At 46.4% G+C, this 18,188-nt stretch overlaps 4 protein-coding genes across 4 annotated transcripts; 1 reads left to right on the plus strand and 3 right to left on the minus strand.

The window, feature by feature from the left end:
* Positions 1-882: 882 nt before the first annotated feature.
* HOO65_050424 (uncharacterized protein) lies at positions 883-2,219 on the minus strand (the record flags this gene model as incomplete). Its single annotated transcript, XM_071003391.1, has 2 exons — positions 883-974; positions 1,019-2,219. The coding sequence occupies 2 exons, from the start codon at positions 2,217-2,219 to the stop codon at positions 883-885; spliced, it is 1,293 nt and encodes a 430-aa protein (XP_070858483.1).
* Positions 2,220-7,969: 5,750 nt separating this feature from the next.
* Positions 7,970-10,196, minus strand: HOO65_050425 (uncharacterized protein; the record flags this gene model as incomplete). Its single annotated transcript, XM_071003231.1, has 2 exons — positions 7,970-9,972; positions 10,103-10,196. 2 exons carry the CDS (start codon positions 10,194-10,196, stop codon positions 7,970-7,972), a joined length of 2,097 nt encoding a protein of 698 aa, XP_070858484.1.
* Positions 10,197-12,956: 2,760 nt separating this feature from the next.
* On the minus strand, positions 12,957-13,893 carry HOO65_050426 (putative cytochrome C oxidase subunit VIa protein; the record flags this gene model as incomplete). Its single annotated transcript, XM_071003488.1, has 4 exons — positions 12,957-13,002; positions 13,161-13,328; positions 13,612-13,633; positions 13,734-13,893. The coding sequence occupies 4 exons, from the start codon at positions 13,891-13,893 to the stop codon at positions 12,957-12,959; spliced, it is 396 nt and encodes a 131-aa protein (XP_070858485.1).
* An 853-nt stretch (positions 13,894-14,746) lies between these two features.
* On the plus strand, positions 14,747-16,623 carry HOO65_050427 (putative DNA lyase; the record flags this gene model as incomplete). The annotated part of the gene is made up of 3 exons (XM_071003278.1): positions 14,747-14,876; positions 14,964-16,007; positions 16,394-16,623. The coding sequence occupies 3 exons, from the start codon at positions 14,747-14,749 to the stop codon at positions 16,621-16,623; spliced, it is 1,404 nt and encodes a 467-aa protein (XP_070858486.1).
* Between the last annotated feature and the right edge of the window lie 1,565 nt (positions 16,624-18,188).

Consider the following 18,188-nt stretch of genomic DNA (forward strand, 5'->3'; position numbering starts at 1 on the left):
TTTTCAGCCCTTCAAAAGGCGTATGGTCGACAAATAAAGTATCCGATCAGATGCTCTATACCCCGCATTTTGAAGATCGAGTTCTTTTCCGCATTTTACGCTGCTTTTAAAGCTACTTCCAGTGAAAGCAAGATCTGGGTAGGGTTTAAAGGCGTCGGGATTGCTCGCTCTGGCCCGGGAAGTGTGATCTCGAAGCTGGATGTGCAGCTATGGACTCCGACGCTTCCCGACGAGGTTACTGAACCCTCGACCCTCTGGACTTCAAAGACCCCAACGACATCACCTGAGGCCCAATATCAATCCGAATATCTCGAGAAGCGAATCAGAAGGCATAAAAGCAGCTCCCCAGAGTCGACTATTGAGGCTTTAAGGTCTAATACTAAAGCAACAAAGGCAGTTATTCATGAGGTTATCTTATTGAAGAGTGAGGCCCGAAACCTTCGGAACGCAAATCAGATACTAAGCCAGCGCAAAAGAGCAAAAAGGACTAGACTACAGAAAGGAGGTACAATGACTCTAGAGGAAGCATCATAGGCAATTGATCAGATGGATGTTGATGTGCAGGTAGTTGCGGAATCATCGAGAAGTGGTGGTCGAGGAAGGTCAGAGCAACCGGGTAGACGGAGTGGTGGTGTATGCAGCAAGGCCGGGCAAGAGTATAGTGAGTAGTTTAATTCATCAGATAGTTGGCTGTGGTTTTATTGCGATTTAAAACTTCATAACGTAAGTGCATAGGATGTCGCAAAAATAAGAAAGTCGGAAGGAAATCGGCACCCTCTGGACAAGATTCTACATAAAATTAAAAAAAACACATAAATCAATTGAAATTAATTACTATTCTGTTCTCCAGACATTTCAACAGCAATTTGACATGTTCTTGAACTATGGCCACCTGTACCACATCTTCCACATCGCCTTTCCCTCGCTGCTGCCGAGCTTCCCGAACCCTGAACTCTCGATAATTCCGCCCTCACCTGTGCATCAACATTTTCCTGGTTAATATTATCTTTCCCCTCACCTAAAGTCATCCTCCCTCTATCTTGTAATCGGGTTCTTTTGGCTCTGCGCCGCTTGCTGAGGATCTCATTTGCCTGTCGAAGGTCCTGAACCTCAGACTCTAACAAGCTGTTCCGATGCATTACTGCTTTTGTTCCCTTGGTTAATGACGTGAGTGCCTCAAGGATAGATGCAGGCGAGCTGCTCTTATGCCTGTTGATTCGCCTTTTAAGGTATTCAAACTGAGAGCTAGCTTCAATTACTGTCTTTGGGGTCCTAGGAATCCAAGGGTCAGGGAGGCCAGCCTCCTCCTCGATCGGTGTTGGAGTTCGTAACTGCACATCAAGCTTTGATATCACACTTTCTCCATCCAATGGAACAAGTCCAGCCCCTTTAAAACCCCCCTTGATATTACTTTGTGTCATAGCTGCTTGGTGGGCGGCATAAAAGGCTGGAAAGAAATCAGCCTTGGAAACGTGGGTTATTGAGCACTTGATTAGATGCTCAATTTCTCGACCATAGGCCTTTTTAAGTGGACCAAAGCACCCGACATCAAGAGGCTGAAGTAGATGAGATGAATGAGCTGGCATACAGAGTGTGATTATGTGGTTGTCTTCACAATATTGCTCAAAATCGACTGAATGGTGGCTTTCATGCCCATCGAGGATCAGAAGGCGATAGTGACCGGTTGATCGGCCCTTGGTATGTTGGTCAAAGTGCCTTAGCCACTCAAGACCTGTCTCATTATCAGACCAACCATTATGGGTTGTCGCAATAACCCAATCGTCTGGGAGGTTGCTTTCTCGATACCAGCTGGCAAGGTGATATTGGCCTGCAACCACGATGAACGGCGTGATTGCCCAGCCTTCAGCATTGATCGCCTGGATGACAGTAACCCATTCTCGGTTTCCTGGCTGCACTGATTTCGCTTTTCCATGTCTTTCCACGGCTGTGACGACCATTCCGCTTGCAATAACGCCCATGGTAAAGCCAGTCTTATCAAAATTATAGATGTCAGCTGTGTTGATACCATACTTCGCAATTGTGCTTTCCACGAGCCTAAACCAATCGCGAATAAGGACTGGATCTTCGCATTTAGCCCTCTCATAGTCATATCTACGATTAAAACACGTCTTGAGGTCTGGTTGTCGCTTGATGAAGTTAGAAGCCCAACGTTTGCCAACGGGTGACGCGTCGCGGTCGGCGAGCAGTCGGTTGGCCATTTCTTCCACACCACGAAGCCGAGGGGGGAATCCTCAAGACCCTAGGTTGATAATGTATTCAACAATAACCTGTTCCTCTAGATCAGATAGTTTGCGCGATTTAGGGACAATATCGCTTCGAGAAGGCTTGCCGTGATATCGATCATAGAGGGTACTAGGCGGGACTTTGTATATCTTTGCAGCGCGATAAATGCGTAATTTTGGGTCATTTCAAAGGGCCTGAAGGGCGAGAATTATATTTCTTTCTTTATTCAACTGTGGCATACTTGGTGGTTGAGAAATTGTTGAAAAAGGGAAAGTAAAGGGAGTTGTGGGATTTTTTTCCGATTTCCTTATATTTGCGACATCCTATGCACTTACGTTAGTCAAGATTATTAACTCACTCACTTAAGTGTCCCACTCACTTAACACGCACGTTACGTCAACAGGCTTTATTGCTTTTCTATAATAGAATCTGTAATGTAGTTGGTAAAAAATTGGGCGCTCGCTTGTTTTGGGCTCTCACTTGCGATTTACGTTATTTTTTTCTCCCAGCCCCCGCCTGAATTAGACAAGGGCCTTCCTTATAGGCTTCGTTTTTGCTGCGATGTGCTATTGCAAGTGCAAGTTGAAATATTAGGTATTGAGAGAACCTTTGTGAGTGGTTCGGATAAGCCTCAGGTGAGTTGATAAGAACCTAGCATATCACAGAAAAGAGGAGGTAGGTATAAAGAGTAGGAAGTAAGGGGTTGTGTTAGAAAGTGAATAACTTGGAACAGTGTAAAGATTTAGGCACTGAGACCCTTGGGAGAAGTCCGGATGAAGTCCGGCTACACTCATAATATGCAGTTCTTATCTAAAAGGCCAGCATATAACGAAAGAAGGGTAACGTAAGTTACAAGTGAGCGCCTAATCCAAGTGAGTGCCTAATTTTTTTACCACCTACATTGTAGATTCTTTTATAAAAACACAATAAAGCATCTTATCAATTAAAACTAAGTGTTATTCTCTTCTCTAGATATCTCAGAAGCAATGTGACATGTTCTTGAGTTATGACTGGCTTTACTATAAATTCCACACTGCCTTTCCCTCACCAGCCCTGACCTTCCCTGACCACCACTTCTGGATGATTCTGTCATCACCTGCACATCAACATCTTTCTGATCAATTTCATCTCTTCCCTCACCTGCAGTGAGCTTTCCTCCATTCTGTAGCCAGGTCCTTTTTGCTCTACACTGCTTACTAACAGTCACATTTGCCTGTTGATGAATCTGGTTCTCAGATTTCAATAAGGCATTGTCATGCATTATTGCCTTTGTTCCCTTTGAAAGTTACTTAAATGCCCTAAGAATTGATGAAGGAGCTTCTTTGATGCCACCTCACTCATCTTTCGAGGTATTCAAATTGTGCAGCTACAGACTCCAACACTGGCTATGGAGGAGGCCGGCCTCCTGGACCCTTGGGTCTCAAAGACCCCAAAGACAGTGCTTGAGGCCAGCTAAAAATCTGAATACCTCAAAAGACAAGTGAGGCATGATTGAAGTAACTCTCCCTCATGAATTCATGAGACACTTAGGTCATTTTCAAAGGGAATAATGGAAATAATTCATTGGAATGCCTTATTGAAGTCTGAGAACCAGATGCTTTGACAGGCAAACATGACTGTTAGTAAGCAGTGTAGAGCAAAAAGGACCTGGTTATCAGATGGAGGAAAGGTCACTGCAGGTGAGGGAAGAGATGAAATTGATCAGAAAGATGTTGATGTGCAGGTGATGACAGAATCATCCAGAAGTGGTGGTCAGGGAAGGTCAGGGCTGGTGAGGGAAAGGCAGTGTGGAATTTATAGTAAAGCCAGTCATAACTCAAGAACATGTCACATTGCTTCTGAGATATCTAGAGAAGAGAATAACACTTAGTTTTAATTGATAAGATGCTTTATTGTGTTTTTATAAAAGAATCTACAATGTAGGTGGTAAAAAAATTAGGCACTCACTTGGATTAGGCGCTCACTTGTAACTTACGTTAGCCGAACCTTGGATACAGGAGGAGAGAATCTAAGAAAACTTAAATGGAAATACCGAGCAATATTCTCGCAAATAGAAAAGAATCGAGTATCAATTTTAACAGAAGGCCAAGAGGATCTCTTGCAAGAGCTTCTTTGCGTGTAGAAACAGTGTGACAATGATATATTGACAAAAGTTTGTGCGGCATTTCAACATAAGACATTTTGGGGTAAAAAGGATTTGATGACGTCGTGATGCTACAAGTCAGGGTTTGTGTCTAGCCGATGTTTTACTGGTAAGGTAATCACCATCATGGGCAAATAGGCGATGATAAAATAGCCTCTATAACAGACGTAGAGCCGGTATTGAAACGGGCTAAGCATGTGGAGGGATAGCCTGAATGATAAAACAGCCATCAAGCTTTCGGGAACATTCCCGCAAATAATAGTGCCATTACATCACGTCCCACCCCCATAGATGTACACCTTGTCCCCTAGAAATTAGCCAATTTGCCCATTTGCTTTTTCTCTTGATTACTTCTACCGTCAAGCTTTAAACTTCCCACTGGGCTAGCTGTCTTAATTCTGAGTCATTCTCTATGCACGAAGATACTTGACAACTTCTAGTGCCTTACAAAGAATAAACAATCTGCCTAGACATGTTGATTCAACATGTGTGTTTTTTTCTTGTCGCTGGATAGTTCTCTATAATGCTAAAAGTCTGTATGGTGCTGAGTCCTTTTGAGTCATTTGAGTTAGTATCGGAGTTGGCTAGCTCAGTCTCAAGACTGGTGGTGAAAATTCAGTCATGGATAATTGATCATGAAAGCCATGCATTTTCTAAGGTAAAGTTTAACCTGTTGGTAAGGTTTTCTAGCGCTCACCTTCTTACCTGACTTTTTCCACTGCTATAGAAGGTGTGTTGGATCTTAACCTCCTTCAGCTGCAGAGTGCCTGATTCTCTCCTTTGCTCCTTAATTCACCCAAGTTTTTGATGCGCAGATTCATATGCTCTTTCCTCGTAGAGTGCCCTAAGCTTCAATTCCGACCGCTTGCTTCCAGGACTACTGCCCTTAGCCCCCATACCCCTTGTAGAAGTCCTGTGGCTGCAGCCATGTAGCCTAGCCCTGGCGTTTCGCCAACAACGTATGTTTATTCTAATACAACACCGTTCTTGATTTGTGAGATTATCAGCCATTTTGGTAGTAAAAGACGAATATTTGAATTGCCATGCTAGGTAGATCAAGAGAGGCAAGGGAGATAAAATGGTTGGCACCAGCTCCAGGGTTTCGAAATAAAATATGCCAAAGCTCAGGTTTAAAGCTTTGTTCATCACATGGCTGCTACACAATGTCTCTCTACCGAAACGCCCGTTCTGCCTCAATATAGCTGGGAAACTGCAACTAGCGAATGTACGCGAGCCATCAAGATGACATACGCCATGCTTTCACAGTTTCACGAAGTGATTAAAACGGGCTGAAAAGATGATCCAAACTCATTATAGTAGCGAGGGGCATCACCACTTTGAATTGTAACGAAAATTAGTCCTATCTGCAAGGAATGAATGATGTAGCTGATGTCTGGTTCAAGGCAAAAAAACAGATTTCTTTCTAGAAGTTTGGGGGACATGGTCTTCTACTAGAATCATCAGAGCTTTGCATTGTGGTTGAGGAGGTAGGGTAGATGCCAAGGTTGGATGAAGCAAGGGATAGGATGACTGAAGATAGAAAAACCAAAGAACAACCAAGTTTGCTTCGTGTTATGCTATCAGCTGAGATGTACCGGAAAAAAAGTCCAGCAAATCGTAGATCTATTGTTAAAATAGAATAACACTAATATTGTCCTGAACGAGGTGAGCGGCATAGCCCAGTCGGCTCGTTATTCCTATTCCCGTGTATGTTAGTCGTGTTTTCGTGGCTTTGTGCAGGGGACGACAAAACTATCAGCTTTTCCAATAGCTGCACGTTAAACAAACCCTATACCATCAACGTAAGATCTGCCCATTAATTTCCCGGAGCTCCCGGGCTTCGCCGTTTTTGCCCCACCGCGGAGTTTCTGGAAATATAAAAAACAGTCAGTACACGCAACAGTGAACGCGCCAGTCACGCGGAGAAACTTGCGGTCTTATATCAAAGCTATGTATATCGCTAGATAGAGCCGAAGCTGTATTTCTTAGCACTGCTATTAGATTCTACACAGGGCTCTTGGTTCTCCTCTCCTGCCATCCCTATGCCCAGTGCATCTTGCTTCGAAGCCTCAGTAACTTCACTAGACGATGATGGGTGAAAAAGGGAAAATGCTATCTGCAGAAAAACATGATGCGAATATGATATCATATTAGTGTCAAAGTCCCCTAGCCTTTCTCTCTGCTTTGCATTTGTAACTTCAATGCTTTCCCTTTTTCGGTGTAAACAACAACAATATACATACTACCCCATATTCACACCAACACCAACAACTAAGCAATCAAGTAGAAAGGACAATCTGCTGAACAGCTGGTCTTCGGAACAGAGGTATATTTCATTCAAGCTCCAGTATACATCCCATACAATACATGTTCTTATAGCCCCTGAAGGCGACCGCTGATGATATGGGGAGCTGATACATTACCCAGGGAAAGATTCTAAAAACGATTGAGAAAAATACAGAGCACAGGTGTCGGAGAAGGTGCACAAGATATCAGTGGTGCTTTATATTTAATCTAGGTTGCGTAGCCTACTAGTAACACACGCTCCATGCATGAAAGCTAACAACAACTTGTGGCTAAAGATCTACAAAAGGGGGAGGGGATATTAAAATTAGTGGTTGAGAGGAAAGGAAAATATGTCACTTTAGCACAACGAAACTCATCACAGCAATTGGCAAATACAGTGTGTATATACCTATATTTAAACTATACTCATGGCAATATCAGTCACTACTCCAAGCCTTATCAGCTCAGGTTCAACTGTATTTCTAGCTCATCCCATCCAGCTAGATTTCATAGGAAGCCTCGTCCCCTGACTATGAATTCTTTATCTCTAGCATTACACCAGCGCCTTACAAGAGTGCATCTTGGCTATTACTTGCATTGCCTGCTCAGGAGGGCATTGCAATGTTGAGCGTGTGTGATATAGGTGATAGCAAAGTTAGGTATAGAGGTGGATATCCTTGGTCATTTTTCATACCAAAATTAATCTAGAATATCATGCCTGGATAATGCCTGAGCCAAAGATGCATGCTGCTCATGCTCGGCCATTGAACATGTATGAGACAAAAGGTAAGAAGGGACTGACACTGGGCGTGTTAAACCATCGAAATATAAGTACATTCCATAGATCCATCCCGCACCCAGTCCAACGCCTGTCGCACCTCACACTGACCAAAACAGTCACTTTAAAACCTTTGCAGCAAATTCTAGGAAAGCAAAAAACCACGTACTTCATTTAACCAACGGTAAGAATAATAACTAATAAACTTGCATGAAAAAAAAACTTGGACAGCCAAAGCCATGTCCTCAGACTCAAACAAACATCGAAAAAGGCATCCCAAACCATAAAAAATAATGAACATCATGCCCATCCACAACAAAGAATTTCCTGCTTAGCATCATCTTTACCCCCAATAACAAATATATAGCTAATGCGCCACAAATCCTCATAAGTTCCAAGTTGGCGGTATGTCGCATTACAGGCTCCTTTAAAACACCAGGCTAGTTTCAATGGTCCACCACAGTTAGCTAGTTGGGAAAATTTGTAGCGCGCAGTTATACTGGCTGGTGCCCCTCATCCTAATTCTGTCTCGGGTTTTGGCTCGGACCGTGATTTAGGCTTTGGTTAGGACCCTGGCCGGTGCGCCGGCGAGGGTCTCTATGCCCGCCTTGGCGCTGGCTCTCTTCCTGCGAAGGAGCAAACATACTTTGCAACCGCACCTGATGGTAAACATAGCTGTGGGGAGATCCGGTCTGCACCCCAACCGAGGGTTGAGGTGGGTAGATATCCGTTAAGCTCGGGAACAAAGTGGAAGTCGGAGTAGGCTCCCTAGCGTTCTGGGCGCTCGGGCGTTGGTTATGTTGTGGTTGAGTATTCTGGTCGTCGCCACTTCCGGCAAGAGGAGCTGGCGTTGGGAGCTGCAATTGTTCATCCTGAAGTCTAGGATGCTGCTGCTCATGCTGTTGGGTAGGGGGATGGGCGCAGAAAGACGCAGAGACTGTGCTCACAGTCTGCACTTGCTGTTGCTGAGCATCATTCGCAGTAGCTTGATGATAGCTGCCATGAGGGAGGGGGCCCGCGCCCGACGCCTGCAAAGTACTCGGCTGGTGGTGGCCACTAGAGAATAGAGGGGGCGGTCTCGAAACATACGAAGTGGTATGTATCACCTGGTGGTGGCCACCGGGAGGAAAATGGCCCGCGCCCGACGCCTGTGAACCACCAGGGGAAAGAGGGGGCGCTCTTGAAACATACGAGCCGCTATGTGGCGCTTGGTAGTGACCATCAGAAGCAAGGTGAGCGCTCTGGGGGGGGGTTTGCGTCTCCTGATTATGGCTGGGGTGGCCGTGGTGAATGCTAACTGTATGAGACGCCACATCGGGAGTCCACAATGTTCGATGTAACTGCTGAATAGTGGTAATATGGTGGCCATGCCTTTCAGCAGCATTAATGGCACCCGAAGATTGCTGTGGTTGATGGTAGTCCGGGTACTGGCGATGCTGAAGAGCAGGGTTTTGTTGCCGGCTAGTGGGCTGCTCATTCTCGGAAACAAACGTACGACCCAAAGGCTCCTGATTTCCAGTTCGCTGCCGACTGCCAGCAGGCTGCTGGGAATCAGAAGGCTGCTGGTAGCCACCTGCTGAAAAGCCTGGTCTTGGCTGCTGCTGGCTAGAGGGCTGACTGGAACCAGCGACAGAAGTGTTCCTTCCAAAGTGGACCTCCTCGGGGTGCTGCTGATGGCGAGTGTGGAGAGCATGGGGGCCGGTAGTTGAGGCAGTTCCACTAAAAGGCCGTGGCGAGTCATGCTGCTGCTGCTCCTGCTGACCAGCGTGATCACTACTGGGTTCAGCAGTAGAAGCAGAATCAGTCGCACGAATAGGCCACGACGACCCACTCTGCTGTTTATGATACTGACGGTAGTTGGAGTGGCGGGTACGAGGGTCAGTGGTAGAAGCAGTTCCACTAGAAGACCGCGGCAGCCCACGCTGCTGGTGCTGCTGGTGCCGGTGCTGGTGCTGCTGCTGGTGCTCGTGCTGGTGCTGCTGCTGGTGCTCGTGCTGGTGCTCGTGCTGGTGCTGGTGCTGGTGCTGGTGCTGGTGCTCGTGCTGGTGCTCGTGCTGGTGCTGCTGCTGGTGCTCGTGCTGGTGCTCGTGCTGGTGCTGGTGCTGGTGCTGGTGCTGCTCTTCACTAGAAGTATGGGAGCTAACGGCAGGAGCAGCCATGTGCAAAGACTGCGATTCTTGGCTCAAGGCTTCCTGTGGAGCCTGTGCCTGACCCTGTTGCGCCTGTGCACGTCGCTCCTGTAAGGGATCTGTGGGCGAGGCGGTATTAGCCAGCTGTTCAGACTGGCCTGCAGTACCAGAGCTAGATGAGAACTCGAGGATAGGGGATTTTGGGGGACGGAGGACTCCGTTTTCATCCAGATAGGGGAAGGCATTCCGATACCGACTAAAAGCCGTGTAGTACACAACGCCAGTCTTCTCAGAGCCTCCACTAGAATTGGAGTCTCTATCCGTGGACTCACTAGCACAGGTGCCCTGTGCTCCAATAAGCGAAGATTTACCCTTAACCTTTTTACGCGAGTCTAAAGCACGATGCAACAAGTCATGATTGAGGCTTAGGTTAGTACACACAAGTAACTGGTGGGCAAGAGTTCCGCCGGATAGATAGGTCAGGATGAAATTAGGCAGGAGGGTTAGTTGGAGGGAGCTTACGTGGTTTCGAAACGCGATGCTTCTCATCCCCATTTTCGCCATTTTTTTTATGGCCATCGCCGTTTTTGTTGTTGTTGTTTCTTTTGGGGGCCATCGTGAGGATCCGGTTGAAGGTTAAAAATTGAGTAAAAGAATGGAACTGCAAAATACAACAACGAGACGGGACTTATAAAGACGGAAAATGATAAAATAAGACTGCAGAAGATAGAAAGTAATAAAAAAAGTCTTTAGAAGACAGAGAGTAGTGAAACAAGAGTGTGGGGAGTAAAGAAAAAGAAGAATGTTGTTAAAAACAAAGACCAACGGGACAATGATGCGGGGGATGGCGAGCAATATATAGCCCACAGCCAAAGCCAGAAAGGACAAGTGTTGGGATATTGCCGTTGGTGAAAATGGAAGGAAAACGCAAATGCGATACTTGGGAAAGTGCAAATGTGATGGTGGTGGGAAGCTTGAGTTGCCAGTGCCTTCCTCGTTAGTGTCCATGTTCTAGAGACTTGGGGTCCCCTTTTATATTTGTAAACATCATCTAGGATAGGTACTTATGAAAGCTCTTTCCTCAAATTGTGCAGCTTTCTTGTTTCTGCTATTACTTTGTTCAATCTGAGGGCAGCAGCCAAAGCCAAGAGGAGAGCCCAGACACACAAACAAACAAGATCGAGAGAAAGCAAACGCAATACGGAGTAAGACATGATACTCGCACCATGAACGCTACATGAGAGCTGCAGGAGGAATGATTAAAAGAGGGGCTAGTATGCGCGTTCATTTGGGGCAGTTTTGTTGCATGTACTGTACTTCTGTTCAACATGCAATTTGATTATCTCATATATCAAAGCCCTGTGCTACCAGGTAGCAAGTCTAGAGAAGAGAGGTGTGATCAATACACTTCCAAGTACCAAGGGTGGGCGTGTGTTTTCCGCCAGCATCATGGCCAACACAACATAATGCAGCAGATCAATGGCAGGCAGACAGCCCACGGCCAGGCGAGACAGAGACAAACAGGTGGGAAAGTGGCACGGCCGTAGCCATAACCATGGCCATGGCCATACTCAAGGTAGTAGCTAAAATGACAATTAATCGATTTTCGTAAAAACAAGCCATGTTACCTCTTACCCCTTCTCCCCTCCTGCCCTCTTGCCCTTCTACCCTCCTGTCCTCCTGCCTCCTGTCTGCCCTCCCCCGCCCTCCTTCCTGTCTCCCCCACCCCCCCGGCGTATGCTGCTTTGATTCTTATACCCCTCTACCCTGTTCTACTATTCTGCACAAGTATTCTAGGACGTTGGCAAGATTGGCAATGTTGGACGGTGAAGCTGAGAGAAGAAGGGGGGGGCGTGTGCAGAATTCCAAACCAACAAGCACCCTCTTGCCAGTCATTTCATTTGTTTGTTTAGGCTTCAATGATGATATCCAGTTTGAAATCCTATAGTGGGGTAGCACTCAACTTATCAAAACACCCTCCCCCATCTTAACTGATAAAAAGAAAGTATTCAGGCTGTTCTCGTTGGTGCTTATCGCAAGGTCATATTTGGAGAAGACGATTACAGGATGCCGCAAGCTACGAAGTTGTTCGTGAGAAGTGGAGCTTCTCCTTCCATCATACTCTACTGTTTGTATACTTCTCACCGCGGTATTACCAAAGACATCATTGGCAGCATTTACCAATAACCCACTTTGAAAATGGGTCGCCATGCATGAACAAACAAAATGTCAACATCAGGGTAGTATTTCACCGCCCCCTTGCCGGTTGCATACACAAGGCGTACTGTATAGCGCCGTGTTAAACAGAGAGGGGGTGATTGAGGCCGGAAAAGCGGAAAAAAAAAAAAAAGCAAAAGAGGTGGAGGTACGTAGAGGAGTCAAATTGGTGTAGGTGAGAAAATCGAGCAATACCTAAGGACGAGAGAGAGGAAGATGAGGAGGAAGCGAGGTAAGGGCAAGGGCGAGGGCAAGGGCAGGAACAAGGGTGTGGGGGGGAGAGGGAAAAGAGAACAACAAGAGAGGACAAACGAACAAACGGATGGGAAGAAGCATGAGAGGTCGAGAGATCATGGACATTCTGGCTTTTTTTTTCCGACACTACGCCTCTCCCACTCTCTGTCTTCGTTTCCATTTCCCTCTTTCCTTTCTTCTTCTCTTTTTGCTTTACCTCACTCTCCTCCTCCTCTACTCTCCACTCTTCGTCTCCCACCTTTCTTTCCCAACTCTTCTCCTTCATCCGCTCTTCCTCTTCTACCATTCTGATGGTATAGTTATCCGTCTCTCATTCTATCATTCCACATTCCTCCTTCATCCTCCCTCTCTTCCACCCTTTCTTCCACCCTCTATTCCACCCTCTCTTCCATCTTCTCTTCTGCCATTCTTCCTCAACATAGAATAGAAATATGGTAAGAGCTATACCTAGCGCGAGATAGGCAATATAAGACACCAGTTATATTACACGATATACTACACAGATAACACATTACAGATCATAGCCTGCCCACAAATAGCACACATACATCCTATGAGCTATACGTACGTACGGCCTACATATAGCCTACATACACAGCATGAGCCTTGAAATGCACCCTATGGCTCCCACACAAACATACACACATATACAGTACACAGCTCACACATAGGTGGCCCGCAGCCCGTACACGTACAGTTTGGAAATCCTGTATACAGCCTTTACTCATACCACATACAAGTCACAAGACATAACAGTGACTCATGCAATTCGTCTGCAACTTAATATATTCCGTCCAGGTTGAGCCCTTATTCCCATTCGCTGGAGTTGTTAAACGTATGGCTAGTTAATGTTGCCTACCTAGCCATATAACAATCTAGTGAAATAGTCATGCCAAGCAGTCGCTTATTTGACCTTGTTCTTGTTGTGGTAGTTGACGGTAGGGTTCCAACTATAGATCGACCAAGGGTTATTAGGTCTTTCTGTTAGCAAGATACACAATATGAACATCAATGAGTTCTTTTGGTAGATAGTATAAAATAGAAGAAGCAAACGAAGCAGGCAAAACGGGCACAGGTGTAGTAGATAGAGCCAGTAAATAACACTTACAACAGGGTCTGATCACCATTGCCCCAAGGGAAGTTCTTGGTGCGGATATTCTGGTAAGGATACTCGGTGCGCTCCTCCAGAGGAGGGAGGTGGCTCCAGTGCTCCCAATGCTCGTTCCAGAGGCGGTAGCAGTTGATGCTGGTGAGACCGATGACGGGGAGGCAGGCCCTGGAGAATAACAGGAATAATTGTTAGTTTCAGTAGCCTAACAGCTCGACCAGAAAAACCGAACTGGCTTGTGTAATATCGAAATCAAATCGCAATTGCAGGTGGTTAACAAGAGCTAAATCTTGAACTTGGTAGAACAGGCCCTGACGTAGACGACTTTCGTGCAAATGATAGAAGGCGTTGATATAGGATATCTCGGTATGAGTGGCCTCTAAGTTTCCGTGGAGAACTCGGCATTTGTCATCGTGAAATAAGCTCTTGGGGGAATCGGGAAAATCCATACAGAGAAATCTTCAGCCAGAGCTCTACAAAAACAGTGGAAAGCAATTCGCACAGGTTGTCAGTACGCTTCATGCACTATATCGTCACGTATTAGGGTCGGAAAAATGGGTCGCATCAACTTACTTGTAGTCTCAGCAGCGTGCTTCTTGATCGACTCGCGCTCGGTGTTGAAAGCGTTAGCCTTGGCCGAGGCTGAGGCCGAGGCTGAGGCCGAGCTAGCAAAACGACGGCCAGAGACCTGGGCAATGCGCGAGGCCGTGGCGCGAGAAACTTGAGAAAACATTGTCGGTGACGAGGGATGTTCCCTAGGAGATTTTATTCCAAAAGAGATATAGTAAATTGTACTTCAACAAAGGAGAGATAGAGTGGAGAGGGGTCACTTGATTTGCTGTTCATGCGATTCAAGCCGAGAGAAGACAAAAATTCGTGAGGAGTTGCTGGATCCAAGTTCTCCACCCTGACCAATCATATCATGGTATTTGCAGCTGGTGGGTCTTTGTGCCTGAGTTTTCAGGCCTATAAGGCGTGCCTTTCCATGATCTAGGGTTAGGAGAACAGGAAAAGAAATACCTGGGTGATCATTTCTAAAGGTAGATATAGTTGTTAGGGTTAGATAAGACATGGGTATTGTAGTGAATCACGTGATGTATCTAAAGTAAACATCGTAAACATTACTTGACACGAAATTTTAACTCAGGAGTATCCTCCTCTATCCTATCCATAACGTCCGTGTCACAGATTAGATCGGCTTTACATTTTAGTAGAATCACAGTGCTGTCACATGGCTACACGTTATACTAACGATATATTTTGGAAATCTTGACTTTACACGATGGTGTTTCGAATAACAACGTGGAACGGTATGACGAGACGATGTGTGGTTTTTCTTTTCTTCGATACCTTGAGTATAGCGCTAATTAGACTACTAATTTGTAGTGAATGGAATTAGGTAATGACGCCTGGATAATATCTGAAAAGCTAAGGCATACTTTTTCTACTTTGCTATGAATTAGTGATGGAATACGCAAGACTGCTAGTATAATTAGCGTGACATACGCTTGCTAACAACCCCCAACCTTGTTCATAGAAATCCATTCGGGTATCACCCGTGGTGCGAGAAGCGCAGGTATCAAGACATGTTTGCTACACTTGATGCGGATATTATAATTATGCAAGAGTGTAAGATTCAGAAAAAGGACATGACCGATGATATGGTCCTAGTTCCGGGCTGGGACGCGTACTTTAGCTTGCCTAGGCACAAAAAAGGTTTGTATACGAGGCAGACTATTGTCTTGTCAAATTCCCAGGCCCTCTAAATTTGCTCTTGATTATTTTAACAGTTGTTGGGTGCAGGCTACTCGGGTGTGGCTATCTACACAAAGACAGCTACCTGCACACCTATTCGGGCAGAAGAAGGGATCTCGGGTGTGCTATGCCCTCCTGGCTCCGCTATCTCGTATCGAGATTTACCAAAGTCTCAGCAAATTGGCGGGTACCCTTCTCGCAGCCAACTTCTTAGTGGGTTTGACGAGGCCACGCTGGACTCAGAAGGGCGTTGCATGGTCTTGGAGTTTCCTGCGTTTGTTCTTTTTGGTATTTACTCCCCTGCAAGCTGCGACCAGGACCGCGCGGGTTTTCGTTTGTCTTTTTTCCATGCCTTGGACCTGCGAATTCGCAATCTTGTGGCCTTGGGCAAGCAAGTCATCGTTGCTGGCGATTTAAACGTGAGCCGTGATATTCGAGACTCCTGTGGCATAGTCAGCGCGCTAGCCAAGGCAGACATTAAAATCGAGGAGTATATGAATGACGATCTTCGCCGCATATTCAATCAGCAAGTCTTTGGTGGGCAGGTTTGCGGTAGCAGAGATGCAGAGCGCCAAGAGCCTGTGCTGCGGGATTTGTGTAGGGAGTTTCACCCCGAAAGACCAGACATGTTTACTTGTTGGGACACACGAAGGAATACCCGACCAGCGAATAACGGATCTCGAATAGACTACGTGCTCTGTAGCGAAGGCCTTTGGAAGTGGATTGTTGGTGCAGACATCCAGCCAGGCTTGATGGGGAGTGATCACTGTCCAGTTTATGCGGATATGTCAGACACACTCACAGAGAAGGGCGTGACTCATAACCTGCTCGACCTCATGAACCCTGAAGGCGTCTTTTCCCAGGGTGTACGCTTAAAGCAGTGGTCTACAGCAGACTGTCTCGCCCAGTCAGCTCGTTTGATGCCGCAGTTTTCAGGCCGTGTGAGCATTAAGAGCATGTTTAAACGACATCAATCTCACGGGCGTAAAACTGCTATGGGCCCATGCAAGGAGGGCCAGGTGGTAGTAGACGCATTGAAAGAGTCTGGAATCACGATGAGCACATGTGAAAGTCCGGTTGACTTGCAAAAGGGTATGACTGAAGGGCGTTGTTTTGCACAGCCGCTCGAGACCAACAGCTTGGCATCATCGCCAAAGGCAGACTCACGAAGGGCGGAATCGCAAATGTCGCCACCGTCGCCAAGTGCATTAGAACCGTTTGAATCTTGCAGCACTCTGCTGCCCCAACGGCCGATTACTAAAAACATGCCTATCTCCGTGTCTAGTACAGCTAAGCGACCAGCTCCGGCTGCAGACCCCTCTTCTTTTCCCCCCTCCCCGGCTACAGCACTGTTTGATTCAAGGAAAAGAAGGAATATCTCGATGGGGAAGAAGAGGGGCGAGGCAGAGGGAGGGAGGGCAGGAGGGAAAGCCAGCGCATCCGACCACAAACAGAGCAAGATTAGTGGCTTTTTCCAGGCGAAAGCCAAGGGTGGGAGCTCCTCATGCCCAGCGTCAAACATTTGCAAGGAGATAGAACCAACAACAACGATAGCGCCGGCGGCAGCGAAGACAACGGCGACGAAAAGAACAACAGATGTAACATTAGCGAATGCGACATCATCAGCACCAGCACCAATACCGCCAACATTAGCAACAAATACCTCACTTGGACTATGCACGCCGCAGTTTTGCCCGCCAAGCCTTGAACAAGGCCAAAATATTCCTGCAGTGGAGGCTTCAGTGGCAGTAGCGAAAGGAGCGGTACAAACAGAAGCTGCAGCAATATCAGCTGCGAGTGGGGGCGTGACTAACGCTGTGAGCGAAACTATGGTTGTAATACAACCAACACCAACAGTCAGAGTCGGAGTCTCTTCCCATGCTGCGACAGCCGTGGACGAAGAGCGTGTCTACGACCCAATTGAAGTCAAAGAGTCTTGGTCAGGCCTATTGGGGAATCGCAGACCCCCGTTATGCGAGCACAATGAAGCATGCGTAAGCCTCAAAACGAAGAAACCAGGCATGAATTGTGGTACGTATATTGACTGCAACCCAATTTACCTCCTTTTATCATTTCCCCCTCCCCTCTTCCCTTGTTTTCTTTTCCTTTGAATTTGTCATTTGTTGTTGAGTGTCTTTATTGTTGAGTAAGCATCTAAGCTAACCCGTTTGCTATTCCCTCCTTCTTCCATTTGCAATGTTCCAGGCCGGTCTTTTTTCATGTGCGCTCGACCTCTTGGCCCATCGGGCGACAAGGAAAGTGGCACGGAATGGCGATGTGGAACGTTTATCTGGAGCTCAGAGTGGAATAGGTCCTCGTCTCGCCTGTAGTGAGGACAATCTTTTTTTGTAGTGGCTAGGCTAGGGTCAGACAGAACAATGAGAAACAATGGCAAGGAACAAGAGATCAGGTCGGGGGCTGGGGTCTTCGCAGCTCTCATTGTTCAACATTAACACTGGCTGGCTTATACCATATTGATGGCTGCACATCACTTATTTTATCTCCCATTTTATCTTTGTCTAATATCTTACTTAATCTGCCTTCCAGGTCAACCCCCCCCCCTCCCCCTTCTCCATTCTGGCAGGAGCCCTCATGTTGTTTATTTATCCAGAGCTAATAGAGTCAAGACCTGAGATGGGCAATCGATAAAAGCAGCGCCAATTTAGAGATGGAAGGGGGGTAAACACACTCGATCAAGGGAGCGAGGGCGGGCGGGGAAGTAAGCAACACACAGCAAAATGGATGAACTTTGGGGGTTTGGGCCGAGGGGACGATAACGAATGAGTTAATGGATATGCATGTTCATAAAAAGTACCGCTAAATGCGTTCATCCTCAAAACTTCGCACGAGGTCGCAATTATGTGAAGGACCAAAAGAAAAATGGGGCGAGAGACCATACTTGGAGAAAGCAAAAGAGCAGATGGCACCAGATAGCCAGTTTTAGCAGGAGAGCACAAAAAGGGTAATGATATCCGTATTAATAAGCGTCGAACTATCTCACCATTTCGCTCATCAACGAGCGCCATGTAGCACATTCGTTCAAAGCAATGAAGAGGAAGAAGAAGTAGTATGGCGAAAAGCTGGGCACGAGATCGTAAAAAGAAAAAAAAAAGAAAAAAAGAGAAAAGTGGGGATGGGAGAGAGTGGAGACAGCTTGACATAAGATTAGGCATTGTATAGACATGAGCATGTATGCCACCTTGTTTTTTTCCTTTTTTTGCGTTTCAAAGCTTATCACGGAATACGTGCTGCAGTGTGTGTATTTTCGGAGAA

This window comes from Ceratocystis lukuohia (assembly GCF_044167205.1).
Source record: "Ceratocystis lukuohia strain C4212 chromosome Unknown Supercontig5_pilon, whole genome shotgun sequence".
Taxonomy (NCBI): domain Eukaryota; kingdom Fungi; phylum Ascomycota; class Sordariomycetes; order Microascales; family Ceratocystidaceae; genus Ceratocystis; species Ceratocystis lukuohia.